Raw genomic sequence first — 22919 nt, forward strand, 5'->3', positions numbered from 1 at the left:
GATGTCTTACTTGATAGTCACATATAGTATATAAAATACCGTACAATATATAACCACTATAATTACTACACAAATATAAGCACAGTTCAGATACCAGGCAACAAGACATGATATAGGCTTCTTGTGTTTTACAAGGTTTTCAGAAATTTATTTCATTTTACTCGAGTGTCATCACACTATAGTATGATCTGGGCATATATACCATGTTTCTTCTCAAATGGCCCAAAATTCAGATGATACTGAGTCACACGTCTGAGTCTCAATGTTATCTCACATTCATGAGGATTTTAGAGTAGCTAACCCATGTGACACTGGAATTTGTCTGAAGTGACATTGACTCAACTGGGCATTGTGAGTGTGATTAGGGACCACACAAGAGAACCAAATAACAGGAGACAAAATAAGTACCCCAGTTTTAAAGACCACACTTTCAGACAACTACAGACAATAGTTATCTGAAATATATATAGAGTAATATGGACTACAACTATTTACTGATACCTATAGAAGTCTTACCTGTGACTGTATAGTTCTCTTCACTGCCTGAATAGATTATCATCCCATCCATATATAAGGAGTACTGAGTTATAATACCATTTGCTTTTTTGGGTGGATTCCAGGAGAGTAACAAAGAATTGGGAAGAGATTTGGCTACTGGTGGCTGAACTTCCTGTGGGGCTATGAAAAAGAAAAAAAAAAGATTTATAGAGTCTAATTTTAGTTTACTTTTCTAATTCAAACTTTTCAGACCTAAACCAATAAATCATGAAATAAACCTGAAATCCCACGCATGGAAATATTCTTGATTCGTGGGCAGCTTGTCAGTAATTGCTTTAGGAACAGTACTAAATAACTGTCCTGAATTTATGAGAATTTGCATCAGTGATGGATGGGGAGTATAACACTAGTTCACTTGACTGATGCCTGTGTTACTTCATCAAGAGTATTATTAACCCATAATCTCTACTTGGGGCTGTGCCTATTAAAGCAAATTAAACAGATAGAGTCCCTACCCTTGAGGAGCTTTTGATCCAAGGTGGGCAACGCTGGTGAGGGCAGTTCATAATAGACATAAAAATACACCTATCTGTACCTATAGAAATAACCATAAGTACAGAATCCAGTTATTACATATGAAAACAACATTGCATTTTTGTTAAATAAGGTTCTGTTAATTTTCTGTAAGGGTCAATAAATTGGAATCATAGGAACTAAAAGTTTTAAAATATTGACCCTAAATACATCTATTGTTTGGTACATTGGCAGTAACTTGAAGAAAAAGCTAGAAGAGGAAATTCCTTAAGTAATGAAGAGGGAATGGTGAACGGCACCAGTAGGAATCCCTCTAGGGTACAGCTGTGAAGTAGGTTGAAAGGGTACCAGGCAAAACCTGGACAGAGGAGGTGGTGTGTATAGAGAAAATAAGGACAACAACAGGGCTCTTGTCCCATATTGATGCTGGTGGAAGGATTTGTAAGGGGAGAGGATCATCCAGTGCCCCAACAGAAGCAATGACACATGAAGAGAAACAGTGCTTTCCTCTGTAGGTTAGACTGAGGGGACCCTTAGAAACCAGTGATGATAGGTCACTGATGGTGTAGTCCAGGTTAGGAAGCTCTGGTTGGGTCAAGTGCAAAGCACAAAGAATAAGAGGCCACACAAAGGTTTTCACAGGCTCGTCTCTCCTCTCCTGGTTTCATCATTTGGGGCCATTGTCTTTCTGTTACTTATCATCTGTGTGAGGGGTACTTGCTAAAGGACTTGAAAGAAGGAAGGGGACAAGAAGGAGTCAGGAAGGGGGACAGATGGATACTGAGGGAGAGAGGTTGGCTGACTCTTCCCCCGAGGATCAAGCTTTTCAATCTCTTCAGCAACTTGACAGCTAGATGGTAGAAACAACTTGTAATCCCCCTCAGCCAGGAGAGAGAAATATAAAGCAACAATGCTTCAAATGTTTGGAGAGCTGTTATCTCTTGAAGTGATGCGTTCTGATGCTTGAGCAAAGCTTTCACTTTGGAGTGCTAAAATATTTTCTCTTTCTCACTGCCTTCTTAACGTACGCTTTCTGAAACATTAATTTATGCCAACAGTTTGTAAGTCCCAAGCACAACAAAAGTGAGACTTCAGTCAGAAGGAACCGAGCAGTGATTAATAATGCCTCAACCGGCATTTGGAGGCTCCATCATACTGAAATAATTGTTGCCTGTGCTGGTGTTTAGCAGTTCAAAGAGACCATGGAAATCAACCGTTTGATTCTCAATTTCATACTGTGCCGTACAATCAATTCTTTTTAGTCAGACTGTCTCTAGATTTACTTCTGAGCCATAGTAAAATGAGGAAGCTTTCATTAATCTTTCAGATGCTTCATATTAATGACAAGGCTCTTGCATGAACAATGTAACAGCAATTAAAAAGCCCATTAATCTGCATTACAGCTATTAAAGATGCATGTCATTAAAGGGTATGGAGTTTGATTCATTTTCACACCCCCCCAAAAAATGGAGCAATTATGGCCTGGCAATGCACTTTGTCATCAAATTAGGTTGGGGTTTTCCAGCAAATGGCCTTGCAGCATTTAGCTCTTCTCCTATTTTATTATTCATAACTGAAATGTGGAAGTCAAGACCTTTGAAATTACTTTACCTTCTTGTGGAGTAGAGATGTTCAGTGCATGTGAGCTCTCAGTACAGCCAGCCAAAGTGCAAGCAGTTAGGGTTACTGCATAGTTTTTGAAGGGTAGCAGGCCTGTCAATATGCCTATAATAAAAAGGGGAAAAGGGAGGTTTGCATGTTTACTGTATGCAGCCATAAGAACACTGTGTGTGGTAGGGAGAGAGAGAGAGAGACAGAGAGAGAGAGAGACAGAGAGAAGGAGAGAGAGAGAGAAATATATGTAGAGACACAGATACAAACAAAAACATATGCCTCTTTAATGCATTTTCCTGCCTGTGTGCTGATTACAGAATGGAATGACGAGTGAAAAAAAATTGTGACACCAATTTATTGTTAAAACAACTCAAAACAGCATTTTCCCAAATGTGCGCCTCAGAACATTAGTGCCCTGAGATGTTCCTCTTTAAAAATGGATTTCCATATATAGTTCGTAAAGCAGAGCACAGTGTATTTGATAGTTAAGATGCATATTATCCCATTCTAGGATTCTAGACCTCCTGCAGAATGAAACTCTTCAATTTTCTCTAACCCAGCATTTTTCAGCCTATTCAACTAGAGTCCTTTTTACACGGCATCTATTAACACACTTTAGGAAATGCTACTCCCCAAGAGTGGCTTCATTACTTTAACGGTAGGATACACGGATACAAACTATTTGTTCATGTTGCAACTAACAAAGATGCAAATCAACATAGTCGAACAATTAGCAAATTAGATAATTATGCTTTTGTGCTTCTACTTGCAAAATTATTAGTTTATTTAATTAAGACACCTGTCTTAAACAGAAGTGGTACACATGGAAGTGTTGAATTATCCCGGCTTGGTGGTGAATAGATAAGATTTGTTCAGCAATTAAAAGTACCTATAGAAATGAAAGCACATTTTGTTTACTGATGTTCATAACCAAGACAGAAGTTCTTTATGTACTTAATCCTGGGAATTAAACAAGTATCAAAAATACAATTTGTGTATTTGCTCACCATTGTTTTTCACGGTGGACATTTTTCAGAGTCGTCTTTAATCCTAACTACATAGATTTTCATCATTCTTACGTAAAGATGGTCCCAGCATGGTATCCCTTTATTGTGTAAACCATCAATAGCCTGCTACAGAATGTATATTGTTTAAATGTGCCAATACTGGCAACAGCTTGCATCATTCAAACAAAATTTAATGTATACGTTTTCTTATTTCCTCTCCCTAGAAAATTTTTAAAAATCAAAAGGGCAAAGAGCAGAACGAAACAAAGCCCATAGCCATTGTCTGCTTTGGCACCTCACACTTTAGTGATGCCTTCCAGTCTTCATTCCAGCAGCTCCCCGGCCATCATCCTGGGCCACCGAGCCCTCTCTGCTGCCCTTGGTGCCATCATCTTAACTCATGGAGGAAGAAGACTGCAAGCCAGTGAACCAATACGCATACACGTGCGACTACCTCATGCCAAATTCAGCTCCCTGTATCTTGACTCCGCCTCATACGGTAACCTTCTGCTCTCTTCCCCTTCTGCTGCAATGACTATGACTTCCTCTTGAATTTCCCAGACCATGACCTGTATTCCAAGTTCACTTTCTTTGAAGAAGTCATGTTTCCTTCCACTAAATGTCTTAAAGAAAGTATACATCACCATCTACACGTCCTCATCACATGGTGGTAGAGTGGTCAAGAGAACAGACCCTTAGGCCAGATTGCCAGGGCCCAAATGCCCGTTCTGCTGTTGATTTCTTATATGGGCTTGGGCAAGTTGTTCAGATCTCTGTGCCTTAGTTTCCTTACCTGTAAACAGGTAATAACTATACCTATCTTGAAGGAGAGGCCTCAGTTCTCATCTGCGAAATGGAGATAATAGAACTTACCTCAAAGTGTTACTAAAAAGATTAAATGAGTTTAGGAATATATGTAAGGAGAGAGCTCTAGCAGTTTCCTGTGTGCACTGTGCAACCCAGTTTCCTCCTACTAAATACTGATTTTTATCTTCCAAGATGACTGATCTCTAAATATCAGATCAAGTCCTTATCTTCCTCACTCACTGGACTTTGACTCCGTCAGCTTCCGCTGTGCCATTGAATTTTCCTGAGTTGTTCTCCTCAGCCTCTGAGAGCTCCTTTCTTCCCTTGAACTGATTGGCTCATCTTCCTTTCGCAGCCCTATAAATGGCTTTTGGTTTACAAAGTCGGGCCTTCAGGCTTCTCTCTTCTCCTGAACACTTACCTTTGTTAGCTCATCAAGTCCTCTCTCTCATTTATATCTGCAGACTTCACCTCTCTCCCCCAGCTCTGCTTCTGCACCTCTATCTCCAGGTCATATATCCCACCTGGACGTCCCACTAGCATTTCATTCTCCTCTTGCTCCAATCCAAACCAGACAGTCTACACTCTTCCCTAAGCTTCACTTTCCCATTTCTCAATGTTTCAGCATTATCCCAAAACTCTGGACTCAAAACTAAGGTAACCCTGCAAGATATGTTCTGGTCGTTTTATCTTTTCAAAAAAATTAGCATTTGTCACGTCTTCTTATTGCCAAGTTTGAGTCTATTGTGAGAGTCTAAATAAGACAACTTGTGTGTCTGAATTAGTATAATGCCATTCTAACAAGAAATGAATCATCCCCCAGAGAATGAGACTTTTATTCCTACAGCAAATAAGAAAAACATGTTGGGATATGAGACTAGCTTCTCTTGTTCATCACGTAAGCTATGTGACCTATGTGAAAAGCATTCCCTCTTATGGATGGTCATGATTTAGCTGGGGCAAAGGAATGCTGTGTCCAAAGAGATCCAGTGGTTGTATCAAGCTGGTGCTCTGAAATATTTAGTATGGGGATGCACGATACAACCAGGTAATGTCATCACTGAGAAACATTATAACAGCAATTCCGTTATTTTACAATTTTGAAGACTGGCCTTACACAATGCCTTATCCTGAGACATTATTTCTTTTCAAATCATGGCTGAAGTACAGTGTTGGAATTATGACAGTTGCATCAACTTAGCAAGAAAGGCATTAACATGGACTTTAGGAAGGATCATGTCAAACCAGATACTAAACAATATCACATTCACTAAATGGTCTTCAGTGTTTTGTGTAACCTTTTTTGCCTTCACTAAAGGAGTTACTTTGAATGTATACGTGGATTATGAGATTCCTTTGCTAAGTCCTGCCACCCCCATTCTTAAACCTTAAGGAGTTTAAAAAACAGGAAATGCTCTACTCATGAAACTTGCTTTCTTCAGCTTTGTGCTCTGATAGAGAAGTTGGCCAAATTGTATTTCGTAGAAATATCCTAAGATTCTTAGAGAAAGATGCTGGAGAGAAACTAGATCATCTTTCATTCATCAAGGTGCTCACGTTTCCCATTTCAAGGCAGGTGAAACCACAACAAACACTGAGAAATGAGAGCTGCAAAATAGGAAAAAAGAAGAAAAAAAGGCAAAAGGTGATGTTTTGGTTCTTGCCAACTTCAAATCCCAGGTGGAAAGTTTTGGATGGTGGGTAAATTGTCACTTTCAAAACCTGTGCTGTACTTTCTGAGGCTAGGGTACCATTTCTTTCCTATATCCAATGAGGATCTTGCTCATAATGTTTTGTCTCAAAGTCTGTCAAAACATCAGAATATTTGTTTGTTTGTTTATTTATGAGAGAGAGAGAGAGACAGAGAGAGAGAGAGGGAGAGAGAGAATGTGCACAAGCAGGGAAGGGGCAGAGAGGGGGAGAGACAGAGAAACCCAAGCAGGCTCCACACTGACAGCACAGAGTTTGACTCAAGGCTCAAACTCACAAACTGAGAACCAAACCCTGAGATCATGACCTGAACTGAAATCAGGAGTCAGATGCTTAACTGACAAAGCCACCAGGTGCCCCCATAACAATTTTCACCTAAATACAGATCAGTATTATCTACTTCCATAAGAGAGTAATGTAATGATTCAGCACTGTTTATCTCCTTGTTACAGTTAGTGCTTGGGGTCAGAGAGGGGGTTCTGTCAACCTAGCCATCTTCCCTAGTTCAGAACAAAGTCATCCTAGTGTCTAGGACATGTGGTTTACATCTTGTTTCTTAGTATAGACAGTTTATGAAGATGGATTAAAATTGATGGTGTAAGAAATTCTGCTGTTACCAAAGAGGGTAATTATATTCTCTCCAATACTATGTAAGATAGCCTTTCTTGGATATATGCATAAAGATCATTGAGTGATTGGCCTAATGGCCTTACTTTAAGTGTCAGAGTCTTACTTATTATACACTCTACAGAAAAAAAGGATAGTACTACCATGATAGTATATCATCATCAAAACGTATTTATCATTTCTTGTCTATGCCACTGGGAAAGGTAGTAAAGAATACATCTGATCTCTAGTTTCTAATCCAAGAAAATATTAGATCTTGTAAGCTCCTAATGATAACAGTAATACAGAATAATTCATAAAGAAGAGTGTTTGTATATATGATAAGTGGACAAGGGCATCTATAGATCTGTATTTCCTGGTCCAATGTGATAGACCTTTGTCTATCATTTAATTAATGACAAAGAGAAAAAAGGATAATCATTGAAACTATGTTTCAGTATTATATTAAAAAGAATACTAAAAAATATACAATGTGACTTATTTATAAATGAATCCTAGATAGAAAAATGTGGCATATTCTGCGTCCATAGAAAACCCAATGAGAGAAAGTGGGGGTAATCTCCCTTTATGACACCTGGGGTGTTTAGAATAAAGAAGTATATCCCGACAGTGAGAAATTTTAAGATTGGCTCTCTTTCTTTGAGACATCACAGAGAAGTCTTTTTTTCCTTTGAATTTAAGACTGTCCCAACCCTCTAGGCTAGCCAAATGACCTCTCAAATTTCCTTTCAGCCACAAAACTCTGTGAAATCAGAAAATGGTCCCAACCATGTCAGGAAACCTGCCAGTCCCTTTTGATAATGGAAGAGGATGAGCTGAAAAAACATTCAATAAGCATAAAGTAAGCATTATTGATGTCTTAAAAGTGTTAGTATCCCATGAAACACAGGAGTGTTGGTATCCAGATTAAAATCATTGGCACCAGCAGGACCAGACCTCTCACTGCTAAGCGATAATGCATTTTGCATTAATGCTTAACATTGAGAAATCTTGACATGCCACACCAAGGGAGTTTGAAGTAAAGCAAGTATATTCCCTTTGAATTGCAGTCCTGTGGGCCTTGGTGCATGCAGAAAGCCCAGGCTGAAAGACTAGGGACAGGGACTTCATTTCCAGAAGGAAAGCACATCACGGTAGGAAGTTTAAGAGTCCTGGTGTCTATGGCTCCAAAGTCTGTGTTCTGAGGGTTTCCACCCAGCAGAGGGTAAGAGCCTTATCCTGGAGGATGCTGAAATTTAAAAGTCCCTCAAAGTGATTTAGGACACTCTTTGAATGCAAAGGATATGTCCTTTTACGTCTTTACTTGTCCTATTTTCCGGAAGCTCTTAGGATGGTTTACCAAAGCGGGCACTCGATGCTCGATGGATAAACGAAGACTTTCCATCTGCTTAGCACCACTCAGCTGTCTCCCTCACTCTAAGAGACCCCATTCCCATTCTACCCTTTCCAGGGAGTCAGCAAAGTAACAGACATTGTTTCTTTTGACTGATGATGATTATTTCCAACACTGTCCTTCCTTTGCTCTAGCCTCAAGTTTCAAAGGAGCCAAAGAGAAATATCAGTAATTGGAGGCAGCCTGGCTACCTGAGAGAAAATCATTGTGGAGCTGACACCAGCTGTGCGAGCTTTTGAGTCTCTAATAGAACTCTGTGTGCCGAGAAGCAGGAAGACAACAGAGGAGCCAGCTGTGACGTTGGAATTTTATGATTAACTCCTCTGACTAAATGCAGACAAGTATAAATGCTCTGCCCGGAAACCGAACCTGAGACACAAAGCAAAATGGCATCCCTCGTAAAGCCCAACACATTTCTGAGAAGAAAGAAAAAAGGCTGTTTCTATTTACATACTTGAGCGGACTCCTCCTCCCTCTCCCACCCCACCCCCAGCTGCCAACCTAGGTGTTTGGCCGGCATCCACGGTAATCTGTTCTCCTTCATTATGTTAATCTGTGGGCGGAAAGATTTCTGTCATCTTCGAATCGCTTGTACAGCAATGGTAAACACCTTGGCCTGTCTGTAATTGGACAGGTGTCTGCATTGATGTCACCCAGCTTTTAATTCAATTAAAGAACTGGCTGTTCTGCTCTCATTACCCACTCATTTGTGTTGCACTTTTAGCCTGGCAGTGAAATCTGCACACAGCAATCGCCTACCCTGAGACCAAAGTCTGTGGTCCCTCACAAAGATCACGCACAATATTTCAAATGGACTCTAACAACCCAAGAGTATGGTCACGTTAGCAAAGGCATTTGACATAATATATGCACCCTCCTTCTTTCCCTCTCTCTCTCCCTCCTTCCCTCCCTCCCTGGCTCTCCCTTTAAATTCTATATTATCTGAACAGTGTCTTTTACCTACTAGCCAGTAATTAGGAGCAGTCCAGCAAACAGAAGAGCTGTTTCTAGCTTCTTCTCCCCAGGGCTTCTCTTCATCTCAAGAGAACTCATCAGAGTACAATGCTCTTATTTATTTGCTGGCATTTCACATTTGGATCAAGGAAGTGAGGGTGGGCAAGAGAAAGGCATTTATTAAGAGGGCCATCTGGTGAGGGATACCACACAGGCACGGCTGCTACCGCTACCTGGAGACATAATGGAAGAACCCACCTTTTAAAAGAGAACCAGCCAGAAGAAGGGAAGCAGAAGAGAGGGAGACTTTTCTGGTGTAGGCTTAGGTTGCCGTGCTGATAAATTCTAATTTTTGAGTATACATCCCAGACTAAGTTTTGAGCTGCAAACCACCCTGGTGGATGGATTAAAGAGAGTAAATCCATCCAACATGCCATGCTTTCTGCCCACTTAAAGGAACCTCTGAAAATAAATTAAAGGTCTAACACAGACATTTTGACACAGTGACCCCATGAAACTGAATAATGACATTTGTTAAATATGGATGAAAATTTAATGGTCTAACAGAGATCTGGCAACACACCCAGGATGCTTCTCCTCTGGTTCTTAATAGCATAGGAAGGTGGCAATTTGTTGTTGTTGCGGTTTTTGGAACTATTTTAAATGAAAATTAGGATCTCTAATATTTATAAAATGAAATTCAGTTTTCATTTCAACCAAAAAGTGGAATAGTAAACACCTTTACCTTAAACCTAAGGTAATCCTCTAAACACTCTAAAACTAATTCTTAATGTTTAATTTCCTTTAAACGGTTTTTCTGATTTTGTTTAAAACTTGTAGTAGAAATTACAGAAAATCATATACCTGGGATAAAGAAAACTAAACATATTTTGATGTTTACAAATAGGAAAAAAAAATTATTCTTTTATTTTTCTCTATAAAATATAGGGTCTAATTCCAGTCTTTGAGAATGGTTTAAACAGGGATTTTAATTGACCTCAGAGTATTATCCAGTTAAGATTCTCTCAGAAGGTTTACATCTCACCTAATTTTTAATCAATGCCTTTGTCTCCGTCATTTCCATTGTAATTCTGCAATAGGTTTGAAGGCATCCAGTCATTAACGCTTCATCTAACCTCAAGGGGTGATAGTGGAATCATTAGAAGAACCCCCAAAGAAACTATTGGATGTGAGTAAGTAGGGAGGCAGGCAAGGAGACAGGAGGAAAAGAAAAAGAAATGAAAGTCACCCCTTATTGATCAGTGTCCCAGGTCCTTGCTAAGAACCTCCTATACTATTACCCCATTATACAGATGGGGCTGCTGTAAGGCAGAGTCTGGAAGGTGTTGCTCAAACCCAACAGCAGAGCAGAGTTTGGAACCTATGTCTTCTGACTCCAAGATTATCGTTCTTGCTATTCAACCTAAACCCCAGTTCTGCAAGAAGAAAGAAGACGGATTGAAATGATGTCACTAAAAGTAGCACACTTTTTATAGCAAATTATTTACAATTACACCTTAAAATTTGTTAAAAGGTTCCAATTTATTGCTAAATCCTACTGTGTTCAAACAGAAAGTAGCATATTTATCCTCCAAAATGAGCAAGTGTGTAGGCCTATAATATTCCCTTACGAAAAGAACTGATTTGATTCAGACCCTGAATCAGTGTGTGTGCATACATGTGTGCTTTTGAGTAAAACATTGGGCATGGGTGTGTGTGTGTGTGTGTGTGTGTGTGTGTGTGCGCGCGCACGTATATTTTATTAGTTCCAAATGCAATACAGATATAAAATGGTCACAAGTTAGAAAACAGAAAAATTGGGAGTGACTGTTCCTTTTCTTTATCAGATCTTATTGGTAACCTTGAAGTATTTGCATCAACTACTACAGTAGAATAGATATTCCTACTTGACTATCACTATACAGCAAAATTTATATGCCACCATCATTTTTAACCATGGTACAACACGCAACAAAAAGAAATCCACATCCTGCACTGCAGATTCTTACTGCATAAAAGAAAATGAATAACTTGTAAAAAGGGCTATCTGCAGATTTCACAATGTACAACTTGTTCAGGCACATTATGTATTCCGGAGAGTTAGACAAAGCTATTAACTCATCAACACTGCATTACCTAATGAAATTCTTCTACATTAGCTAAGCAGGAACATTACATCATTTCTATTTTTACTATTTATGTCATAGGCCATATTTTTGTCCTGTGAATTTTTTCATACCATTTCAGACCAAGATTTACATTTAAAGAAATAGTTTGTAATAAACTACAAATATGGAATGTTAATTTATGGGGTACTATAAAAATGGCAAAGACTTCCTCAAAATTCATCTTTTAATAATACCATCAAAATGAATTTTTAAAATTTACTTCTGAAGTTTGCCTGTTGAGGCACAGACCACTAAGTGCCCCCTTATTATATATTCTCCTTTTCTTCCACAGTAAAACAGAAAGATGGCCGGACAAATGGCTACTGTGAATAAGGACAATGTTTCTCAGCAGCTAAGTATAGCCATGTGACTATGACTTAGTTCACAGACTTTTTAAATTCATAGACTTAAGTTCATAGTCACATGGCTATACCTACTAAACACATAAGTATAGAGAGATAGAGGAACAACTTCTGAAATATGTCTTTGCAGTGAATGTGCATATCCTTTTTCAACCATCCCACTTTCCTGCTGAATGGAAACCAGACTGGATTGTTGAAGCTCAGGCAGCCATCTTGGACCATGAGGCAAGTAGTCTTGTCCCTAGTGTGGCATAGCAAAAAGATGAAGTGTATGGGTCCCTGGCACTGTGAACATCCCACTCCTACATTGAGTAAACTTGAACATCTATTACCAGAAAAAGAAAAACTTAATCTTGTCTAAGTCACTGTTATTTGGATCCTTTCAGTAAAATTAAATAAAAATGAAAACTCATCTCTACTGTGTTTCCCCATAAAACTTTGTGATTTTTTAAAATATAATATTATACTTCAGAGACAGTTCTTGGACCATATTTTAATGGTATAAAAGCAAATTATTTGTTATGTGTATTTTACCACAATAAAAAATATTAGAAAAAACAACAATAAAAGCAGATTGTAAAGGTAGGATCTAGCACTAGCCTGCAACAGAGTAGATAATGCTTTTGTTTTTAATAAATGAAAATTTTCTGTTATGTGTAATTATCAGCAATATAGCAGTATTGGCTTCCATTATTTTTAATTGCAAATTATAGCACTTGAGTTCCATTATGAGGTGCAAGTTTGGGAACTAATTTTTAGATTCTATTTACCCTACCAACATTTTTTTTTTCCGTTGGGAATAAGCATATTAAGTTCCAAATATATGTTTAAGTTGTGATAGTTCTGTACATTATTTCATAAAATTAGAGAACTATAGCACTGATGAGACTAGTAAAAATCAGTAGTTCAATACTCAACTCAGCAGGATAAAATAATATTAACATTTCATTAACTAGAAATGTGTTAGCAGGAAGCTGCATCTGTTCATTTGTCTATTTCTTCATCACTTTAAGAAAAGTGTATTGATCATCTACCTTAAGCAAGGTTCTGAGCAAGACTTAAAATAAATATAAAGTATGATACTTGTCCTGAGGACCTTATCGTTTAATGAAAATATAAGCTGGGTGCACAAAGGGCACCCCTAGGGAGTTTTAACAACTGTTGAGTCAAGAGTTCCCAGCTGAGTAGAAAAAAAATCACAGTTTTTATTATAGTCATCTCTCTGCTGGCTTCTCAGGTAAGTATAATAATAGCTTATATTATATATGATATATACAATATACGTATACGTGTACATATATGTATACATATACACATACATACATGCACATACACATAAAGAGTAGCATCTCACTTATTAATGGACTAATGCTGAGCTTAAGTTCCAAAGTCAGGCATAAGGCAAAATCACTTGTGATTTAAAGTCCCCTTGACAACTCCTTGTATGGTCCATAAAGTACAGTACATTTGATTTTGTGTATGCCTCTAACTTTTCATTAATCAAAGATTCTCTAGGGCTCTTGATTCTTCATTCTTTTTGTAGGCACCCCCAAAATGAGTTTTATTTATTTTTTGTCAATGATTGGGAAACCATACAATTATTTGCACATTCTTCCTGGGTAGCAGATATTGACAATTTCAGAACTGGATAGCATCCTTTGTCTGTGCCGTTATTTTAAAAGGTTTTATTGTTGGTTGGTTGGTTGGTTGGTTGGTTTTGTGTGTTTTTTTTATGTATAGTTAAATGTTTGTAATCTAAATACATGCAGATGAAATTCTATTTCATTTGTTGAATTGCACTGGGATCTTTTATCACTGTACCCAATGGGCATCCTGAAATTCAGCACTTGTTTGTTTTTTTTATTTCTTATATAAATAGTGAGCTCCCTGACTTCTTTTTTTTTTTTTTAATTTTGTTAAACATTTTTTTTAATTTATTTTTGAGACAGAGAGAGACAGAGCATGAATGGGGGAGGGTCAGAGAGAGGGGGAGACACAGAATCTGAAACAGGCTCCAGGCTCTGAGCGGTCAGCACAGAGCCCGATGCGGGGCTTGAACCCACGGACCACGAGATCATGACCTGAGCCGAAGTTGGCCGCTTAACCAACTGAGCCACCCAGGCGTCCCAGTGAGTTCCCTGACTTCTACTGGGCATATGGGGTTAGGGATGGTAGGTTTGGACTTGTCTGAAATGCAGAATCTCACATCCATCTTCATATCTACTGAATCAGAATCTTCATTTTACCAACATCTCAAGTAATGTTCACTTCTTCTCCTTGGGCAACATTCAGAAGCACTTCCCTTAAGAGCAAGAGGCCCTACTTACACTGCCTCTATTTCTCCACTTGCCCTTAGCAATATTCTGCCTGCAAAACTAATGTAGTTGAGACAAGGAGCAGGTGAAAACAAAGCTGGGATGAATTCAAGCCCAGCAGGTGAAAATGACCCCTTCTCTCCTGGCCACTCCCCTGTCTCATGTTCTACAATATGTGGTCTATAGATCTTCTTCAAGGGAACCAACTGGAACACTCAGTCACATGCAGATTGATAAAATCTAACCCCATATACAGACTCTTATGGGCGGTGGGGGGGGGACTCAACAATGTGCATTTTATAAGCAATCCAGGAATCACTTTATGACCAACAGAGCTGAAAATCACTCATTATTACTACCAGCTACAGAAGAGAAAGAAAAATGAGAGACAGATCTTCATTATGCTACCCAATTTCTTTAGGTAGAAGACTAGAGTCTACTGCATCTGAGGACTGAACCAATTTTAGTAGCAAAAGGTATATTATTAGTTGCATCATAAATTAAAATGCCTTTCATTTATTTTTCTACACAAATTTAGATTTATTTGGGTAATCTGAAAGATGATTATTATTGGTTCTTCCACTAAAATACAGTATATAATAAATATTATTAATTTTTAGTATTTATTATTCTAAAGAAAGAATATATAACTCTTAGGCTTTAGCTCAATGCAACGCAGCAACAAAATTGAGAAAATAGTTTCGGTGTACCAATTATGGCCCTAACACTAATGCCAGAGGCTAGACTAATTATGCTGATAATCAAGTTTATATGTTTAATATCATAAGGAAAAAAAGAAAAAAAATATTGTTTATGTGCAAATTCTTGAATCCACTCATTCTTGACATAATTTCAAATCGAATTGTGAAGTCACTTTCTGAACAGCCCTGGGTTTGAAGGGAAATGCCAGGGCTGTCTCTCTGGGAAGCAACTTCGCATGTTAACAGGGCTGGAGGGAAAATCAGCAAAAGCTACCAGAGTTAATTGGGGCCCTTTGCAACAAGTCTAAAGATACACTGGAGTGATAACTGCAGGGCTTTCTACCCTGAGGCTCCGTCTGAGGATATGAACTTTCAAGAACTCCCTGCTCTGAACCCTGGCCTTCGGAGGGCACAGAATCCAGACCTGGTGGCCCAAAGGGGCCCATTTGCTCCTGAGTGGGGCTGTTAACCCTTGGACTCTGCACCACTACTGGGATTTATCTCATTTAATCCTCTGGTAGCCAAATTCATGAATGGTAAATATTCTGTCCCACTATTCTATTCTTCCAGTTCTCGTAGTTAATATTCATTTTTTCCCTCTCTCTCTTGCTTTCTGCATTTTGTCAGCGTGACTGTCATTTCCCACTTCTTCCCAATGCTCGGCACTTAAGTTTTGTTGTCCTGTGATTTTCCTTTGCTAATTTTACCTACTTAATTTTAATACTTTATCATCTTTATCTAGACATTTGCCTTTTTTGGGTCCTATATTTTCAAGTTTCAGTTGGGAGATAGAAGTTGCCATAAGCATGTCTGGGTAAAATTGAGACTTGATCTCAGTCCTCCCCTTAACAGTGTTCCCCAGTACTGGCTGTACAACAGAATTTCCTATAGACACTTCAAAGATATCAATGTCCAGCCTGCATTCTAAGCAAACAAAAAATCAGACTCTTTGCAGGTGGAGTCTGGGCATCAGTAGTTTTTAAAGCTCCCTGGGCAGCTCAGTGGCACCCATGGTTGAGAATCACAGCCTTATAAGAATACCAATGAAATGACCAAAGATTTAGAAATACCTGGAAGGATACAAGGCCAAGACAAATTGACTACTTGAAAGATAGCCCAGGGCAAACCGAATCCCCAGCTGGGTACAAAATGCCCACAGCATCAGCCCTTCTTCTTTACCAAATACTGGGAAGAAGCATGTTGAGATTTGCTTATTGCCATGAGTCTAGAGCAATTTTACTTCAATTGACCTGGCAAAATCCCAGCGAAGGTTTTTATTGACAAAAACTAAGTGCCTACCTGGGTTACTTGAAAATGATTGAATTTTCCTGAGCAAACACTCAATCTGAAGGTACATTTAGGGTTGGGGCAAGTGAGCCATGGACATGGAGGTCAGGGTGCATTTAGCCAACGAGAAGAACATCTGTGACTCGAGAGGAAGAAGAGAGCACAGAACTCCAACTACAGACTATTATGATCTGGGGCATACTTAATTCAGGAAACCTGTATAATTTTTATACTACTAATAAGACCTAAAAGAACTTGGAGTCCATTAAGCCAAAGATGGAAGATAAGTGGTAAACAACAGTAATGAAAACTGAGAATACTGAGAGGCAGGCAGAAGACAAGGTGAGCTGGATGAGAGGAGAAATAAATGCAAATCATATCAAAGACTGAAATAGAAAAATTTTAAGATCACCTTAGAAGGATCACAAAGCAGAATCAATAACAAAAACTCAGAATATGAAAAGGGAAATAATTATGAAGCAATAACTTAGAATTCAGAGACCAAGTAATATAAAGATAATGATTAATTTGTTGAACATTCACTATGTGCCAGAGCAAAATATTCTATATAAGTAATTCATGTTTTATCTTTACAACACTTCCATAACACAGAAGTTTTTATACCCAGTTTATATGTGAGGAAACTCTGATATAGGGATATGTTATTTAATGTGCCTGGATCATACCACTAACAAGTGACAGGGCTGGAATTTGAACATAGATTGATTTGACTCTACAAAGCTGTGTGTCTGGACTTCTCAAATAGGAGGACCAACTTGGAAGAGACACACAATATTGAAAGCTGGCATTTTTTACCAGAAGTTAATAGGGACATATACAACAGCAAACTTTCCAAGCTGAAGAAGGATCCATGAATAAAAGAGTTGGCTATATAATAGCAAGAAATACATGAAAAGTGATGAACACATTTTATAACTTAATTGGTAAGGAACCATATGTGAACCAGTAAAAGCTAAATTGCCTTGTGCATCCAGTAATCAGCATTGTTTCATGCAAAGAAATATCACTTTAACAACCAAAAGTAAACATTAAAATCTCACCAAAAGTCACCTCAGAAATGCAAAAGGGGGATTATTTAAGATCAATAACAAAACTGATCTTCCTCTCTTGATACGTTATTATCTCAACCAACTGGCAAAGCAGCCATCACTGTCCAAAACTCCACACCCCTCATATTTACACCAAATCCAGCCTTCACTCTCTACTTTCTTACGCCTCTGTTCTCACTTTCTAGCACCCTTTTCTCTTTACCATTAAATGCTCCATAATCTTGAAGATTACTTCCTACATGCATCCTTGTGTGTTCATTTCACAATTGTGAACAGCAGATATAACTTTAAAACCCCTTGATGGGGAAAAAAAAAAGTTAAAGAATTCTTAGTCCACACAGGCAAGAACAAAAAAATAAAAGAATAGTTTGAAAAGTCATTAAAAAATAACAAATAAAACTGGAAAGCATGATATATAATGGCAGAAGTAAGAGCCGTTACATAAATTATAAAAATAAATGTGAATGAGTTAAACTTAATTCAATTTCAAATTGAATATAAAACTCAATCAAACTAATTCTATTTTAGAGATATGCCTAAAACAATGTGGCTTTGAACATTAAAATATAAATAACTAATGTAAGGTAATGTAAGAAAAGAGCACAGAACTCCAACTACAGACTAATACTCTCTGGGTCAGACTTAATTCAGGAAACCTGTATAATTTTTAAATCATCAGTTTTGTGCTCCTAATAAGACCTAAAAGAACTTGGAAAGGAAAGGAAAGGAAATTACAAAGAAAAAAGAAAGTTTCTAAAAGAGAAAGTAACAAAACTGTATTGATAGCTGAGACTTTTTCCTTAGTTTTTTTACAGATTGGGTATATAAAAATAAATAACAATTGGTCAGTGGCTCTCCAATTTTATTTTCTCTGTACACCATTCACATGACTGACATGCCTTTTAGTAACACCCAATAATATACTGTACTGGTTTCAATCTGGGGAGGGGGTGTATTATTCTCCATGGGAATATCCTTCAGAATCTTGGGAGAGGCTGGTATTTTTTTTTTTTAGATTTTTTTTAAAGTTTATTTATTTTGAGAGGGGGCAGGAAAAAGCAGAGAGAGAGGGAGAGAGAATCCTAAGCAGGCTCTGTACTGTCAGCATAGAGCCTGATGCAGGGCTCAATCTCATAAGAACCATGAGATCATGACCTGTGCAGAAATCAAGAGTCAGATGCTTAACCAACTGAGCCACCCAGGCACCTCAAGCTGGTATAGTTTGTAAATTTCTGTCCCTAGTTTCTGATTTGATTTTACTTCAGATTTCGAATTGCTAATTCAGAGAATCTGCATTATATATTATCAATATGGTATATCTAATATAAACAAATATTAGTCTACCCTGAATGGAGATTATGGGTTTCTTTTTCAAATTATCAACAGAAAATTAATGAAAAGTTTTTTCAATATTATATTTACTACAGAAAATGTTTTTTCATCTTCACATAATAATGCAAAAAAAAGGAAAAGAAAAATGAGAAGTGATGAGGGTTGCAACATATAAGACAAACATAAGTATAATATTCTTCACATGGAAAGAGATATTTTATTTTATTTTATTTTATTATTTGAGAGAGAGAGAGAGAGAGAGCACGAGAGAGAGAGAGAGAGAGAGAGAGAGAGAGAGAATGAATCCCAAGCAGGTTCCATGCTCAGCATGGAACCTGACACAGGTTTCAATCCCATGACCCTGGGATCGTGAACTGATCCAAAATCAAGAGTCAGACACTCAACCGACAGAGCCACCCAGGTGCCTTTAAGAAGATATTTTAAATTAATGGGTAAAATGTGAGGCTTCCAATAGAAACACTGACAATGAAACTTGCTAGGAATGACATAAAGGAGGTATATATGACCAATAAGCACTGAAAATACTTAATGTCTCTAGCAATCAAATAAATCAAATTAAAACCATATTCTGATATATTTTGAAAAATTGCAAAGTTTTTAGCTCTAAAACTTACTCAACCAGGATGAAATGAAACATACACTCTTGTGCTGTGCTTATTAGTGTAAGTATATATTTTTACAGCCTTTTTGGAAGCATACAAATAACTGTTCTTTGTTGAGAAATTATTATATGTTAAGCATTATACTATACACTTAAAAAATGTCTGATAACTAACACTTATACAGTGCAATCCATGTATCAAGTGCTGCCCTGTGTACTTTACATACACATAGATCCACGTGATCCTTACAGCTATCTCATAAAGTAGATAGTTATTTCATTACCATTTATTTATAGGAAGTCAGAAGTAGACAGGTGTTAACTGATTTGTATAAGTTTACACAGCTAAAAAGCATGACAGCTAGAATATCAGACACTTAATATTTTTGATATTCTCCCAAGGTAAATATTATTCTCTCACTTCATAGGTTAAGACATAAAAGAAAGATCCAGGAGGACACATAACTTCCTCAAAGTTCAGGAAGGTTAGGTAGCAGAGTTTTGTATCAACATCTGCTTGACTTTAAGGTATAAGAGTATATAATGTTTTAAGAGCCTTTCATCCAGTTGTTCCGTTTTGAGAGATTTATCCTACCACTATTGTCAGGAATTATTTCAAAGGTTGACATATGGACTTTTTTTAATGTTTATTTATTTTTGAGAGAGAGAGAGAGAGCGCAAGAGTGGGGAGGTGCAGAGAGAGAGGGAGACAGAGAATCCCAAGCAGTCTCCATGCTGTCAGCACAGAGCCCAATGCAGGGTTCGAACTCACAAACTGTGAGATCATGACCTTAGCTGAAACCAAGAGTCAGACACTCACCCAACTAAACCACCCAAGTGCCGCAGGACTTTTTAAAAAATCACATTAATTATAACAGCGAAAGTTGAAAGCCCAGCAAATGAGGAGGGACTGAGACAAAACGAGATTGGGAGAGGGGCAGTGGAAAGCAGCTGAGGCATTCTGAGGAGAGGGACATGATGTCTGGTTGCTTTGTGGCATGGACTGATGGTCAGTGAGAAAGAAAAGGGTTGCGGTTGTCCAGGTAAGAAGAGATTGTAGTGGTTTGGATTGGACAGTAGATAGGAGAAGACAGATGAATTTAACACATAGTTTGGAAAATGGATCAATAAACATAGATATGAGGCATGAAGACAATATGAAATGCTGAGAAAAATTCTCAAGCTTGATTAACTACGTGTCTGGAGGTGTCATTTATTTATGCTGGGAATGCAGGAGGAGTGAGAGTTCGGGTTTGGATATGGTCAATTTAGAGATTATGAGACATCTGTTAGAAACGTCCATCTTTCTAAGTGCCTGGTGAGCACACACATTTGGATATCTAGGTGGGAAATGGACTGTGAGTCAGTAGCATCTATATGGTATTTGGTGCTGTGGCAATTGATGACTTTTCTGGAGGAAGAATGTAGAAAAAAAGAAAGACAATGAAAGATTCTAGGTCTAAATCCTGAGGTTCTCCAAAATGTAGAGACAAGCTTCAGAAGGAGTAAGGACACCAAAAAAAGGGGGGCTGAGAATCCAGTTGGAAAATGGAAGAGTCATTGAAGCAAAGAAATATTTCAATAAATGATGAGAAATCTACTGTGTAAAATGATGTTGAGCAGTCGAGACCAGGATTGTAAAGGGTCCTTCAGCTAGGTAAATATGGAAGTTGTTGGTGTCTTTTGCAAGGCAAGTGAGCAGAAGCCACATAAAGTGAAGAAACAAATGGGTACAACATCCATAAATACTTCTTGCTAAAAGCAAGTTTGAGAAGAAGAGAGAGGGGGCCATAGCTGGAAAGGAATTTAAATAAAAGGAAGGCTTTTAATAATGGGTTTAAGGCTGCTTGCTTATGTTTAACAACAGGAGTTGATAGATTTTTGAATGATTCTGGGAAAAATCCATCTGGGCACTGGTTCTCCAACTTTGGCACATCAGAGTCAGGTAAGGGGGGCTTATGAAAACCAAGGATTGCCGAGCTCTGCCTCCAGAGTTGCTGAGTGAGCACGTGTGGGAAGCCTGGAGAAGTTGCATTCATAACAAAGTCCCAGGTGATGCTGCCGATGTTAGTCCTGGGGCCACACTTTGTGAACCACTATAGTGAAGAGAGAGGTTATAAATATGACTGAGAGGAAGAGAAGCTACCAGTCACATCTCTGAAAAGGCAGTAAGAATTGGGGTCCAGAGGACTTCTGAAGATTTTATCTTTGAGGGGATAAGGAAAGCTTGGTAAAAACAGAAAAGAAAAAAGAGAGAGAAAAGTAAAAAATAAAAGTAATACTAACGTCAAATGCCTAGATTATGCCAAAAACAGTTTTAAGTGTTTTGGCAAACATTAATGCATTTAACCCCTAATAACAACACTATTGCTCAGAAAAATGCAATTAATATATATGTTTGCTAGTAAGATAGTGACAGAAATCCTATATGATAGATTCTGTTTCTTCTCTGGTGTCTATGATAATCTAATACATAAGCCCCTCAGCTGAGTGGGAAGAGGAAGGGAGGTTAGCATTTAGATTGTTTGGAAAAATCTAAAATATTTAATGAGAATAGAAGAAGGAGCTTATTATAGAAATATAGTAGGATTGGCATCATTACTGAGTGCCCATTTGAAAATGAGGACCAAGAATTTGTAGTGACAAACTGCTCATTTTTGTTGTTGTTGTTTGTTTTTTGCTCCCACCCCCACCCCCACCCCAGCCCACTTAGCCTCAATGTGCAACCTGGGCAAAGGCGATCTACGGGCTTAATCGGGTTGGATTTTACCAGGTAGGTAAAGTAGGAAAAAAGGAACTAGAAGATGTGAAGTTGTGCATAATTGCTCACATATTTGGGTTGTAGTTTCTAAAAAATCTAAAGAAGGAAGTAAAAGGCTAGAAGAGGGTTACCAACAGATATTGAAAGATAATTTAAGTGACTCTGAAATCCATATCGTTTTTCAAGTTTGAAAATTCTTTGACAGAGGAGACATTTTTTTCTATCAAATTTGTTGATGCGTTTTACTTTTTTTGGCCAAAGGCTGAAATTTGACGTTCCATTTAAATGTGCTTTAACATTTCACGAAGCTAAAAACTGCTGTCTTACTACATGTGCACGCATTTGAGTACGGGGCACGCGTGTGATGTGTACGAGCACTTCCCCCTCCAATCGTTCTGCGTGGCATAGCGCCCTGTGAGTAATTGATTCACTGGTTTGCCAGTCAAACTGCTGGTGCTCTCATCCTCCTCTACCTTGACATAATTAGGTTTAATCAACAATTTTCCAATAAATAATGGTGCTGTGAACTTTGGCTAGTCCCAAAGAGTAAATTTTTGCATGGTGAGATAGGTAAGCTGGTTCCATATGTATACATAAGACATCTAAATGATGTCTATGGAGTGTTTAAGGACTAGAGCCCCCTGTGACCTTATCTTTTAGGGAGGACAGGATATCAACCTTGTGATGAAGCTATCCATAAGAGCCCAAAACATTGTCGGATTATCCTCCTCATCCTAGGTAGATATAAGCTTCCATTTCATTAGATGGTTCTGGCTGTTTTTAACCAGGAAAAATATACGAATAACTCATGTTTTGGGGGAAAAATTCTTGAATAATGTTATTAAAAATCAAAACAAAAAGAAAATTAATCAAATCTACTCCCTATGGAATCACCCTTACCTGTGAGGGTGCTGGTATTAACAAACTCGGAACTGGCAGAGGGCATGCGGGGTGAACGGGGGTCATCCTCACTGTAGGCCCGAAGAATGTACTTCTCAATTACACCTCTAACCACAAAAGGTTCATCCCAGGTCACCTCAGTGCTATATCCGTTTACGCTGCGGACTCTTGAGGGAGTTGGCACACTTTGTGGAGCTGTGAAAGAATAAAAGAGAAAACAGAGAAATGGCCATTCTGAGAAGACTATCGCCCCTATT

General features: G+C 38.1%; 1 protein-coding gene across 2 annotated transcripts in view; it reads right to left on the reverse strand.

Moving 5' to 3' along the window:
- Positions 1 to 22919, reverse strand: part of USH2A (usherin) — a 745506-nt gene that overhangs the window by 397962 nt on the left and 324625 nt on the right. For both annotated transcript variants that reach the window (XM_058701414.1, XM_058701413.1), the window contains 3 exons: positions 22663 to 22857; positions 2644 to 2757; positions 517 to 678 (listed from right to left, as the gene is read on the reverse strand). In XM_058701414.1, the coding sequence (XP_058557397.1) occupies positions 517 to 678; positions 2644 to 2757; positions 22663 to 22857 (471 nt within the window). The remainder of the gene's footprint in view (positions 1 to 516; positions 679 to 2643; positions 2758 to 22662; positions 22858 to 22919) is intronic.

Source organism: Neofelis nebulosa, chromosome 15 (assembly GCF_028018385.1).
Source record: "Neofelis nebulosa isolate mNeoNeb1 chromosome 15, mNeoNeb1.pri, whole genome shotgun sequence".
NCBI lineage: Eukaryota > Metazoa > Chordata > Mammalia > Carnivora > Felidae > Neofelis > Neofelis nebulosa.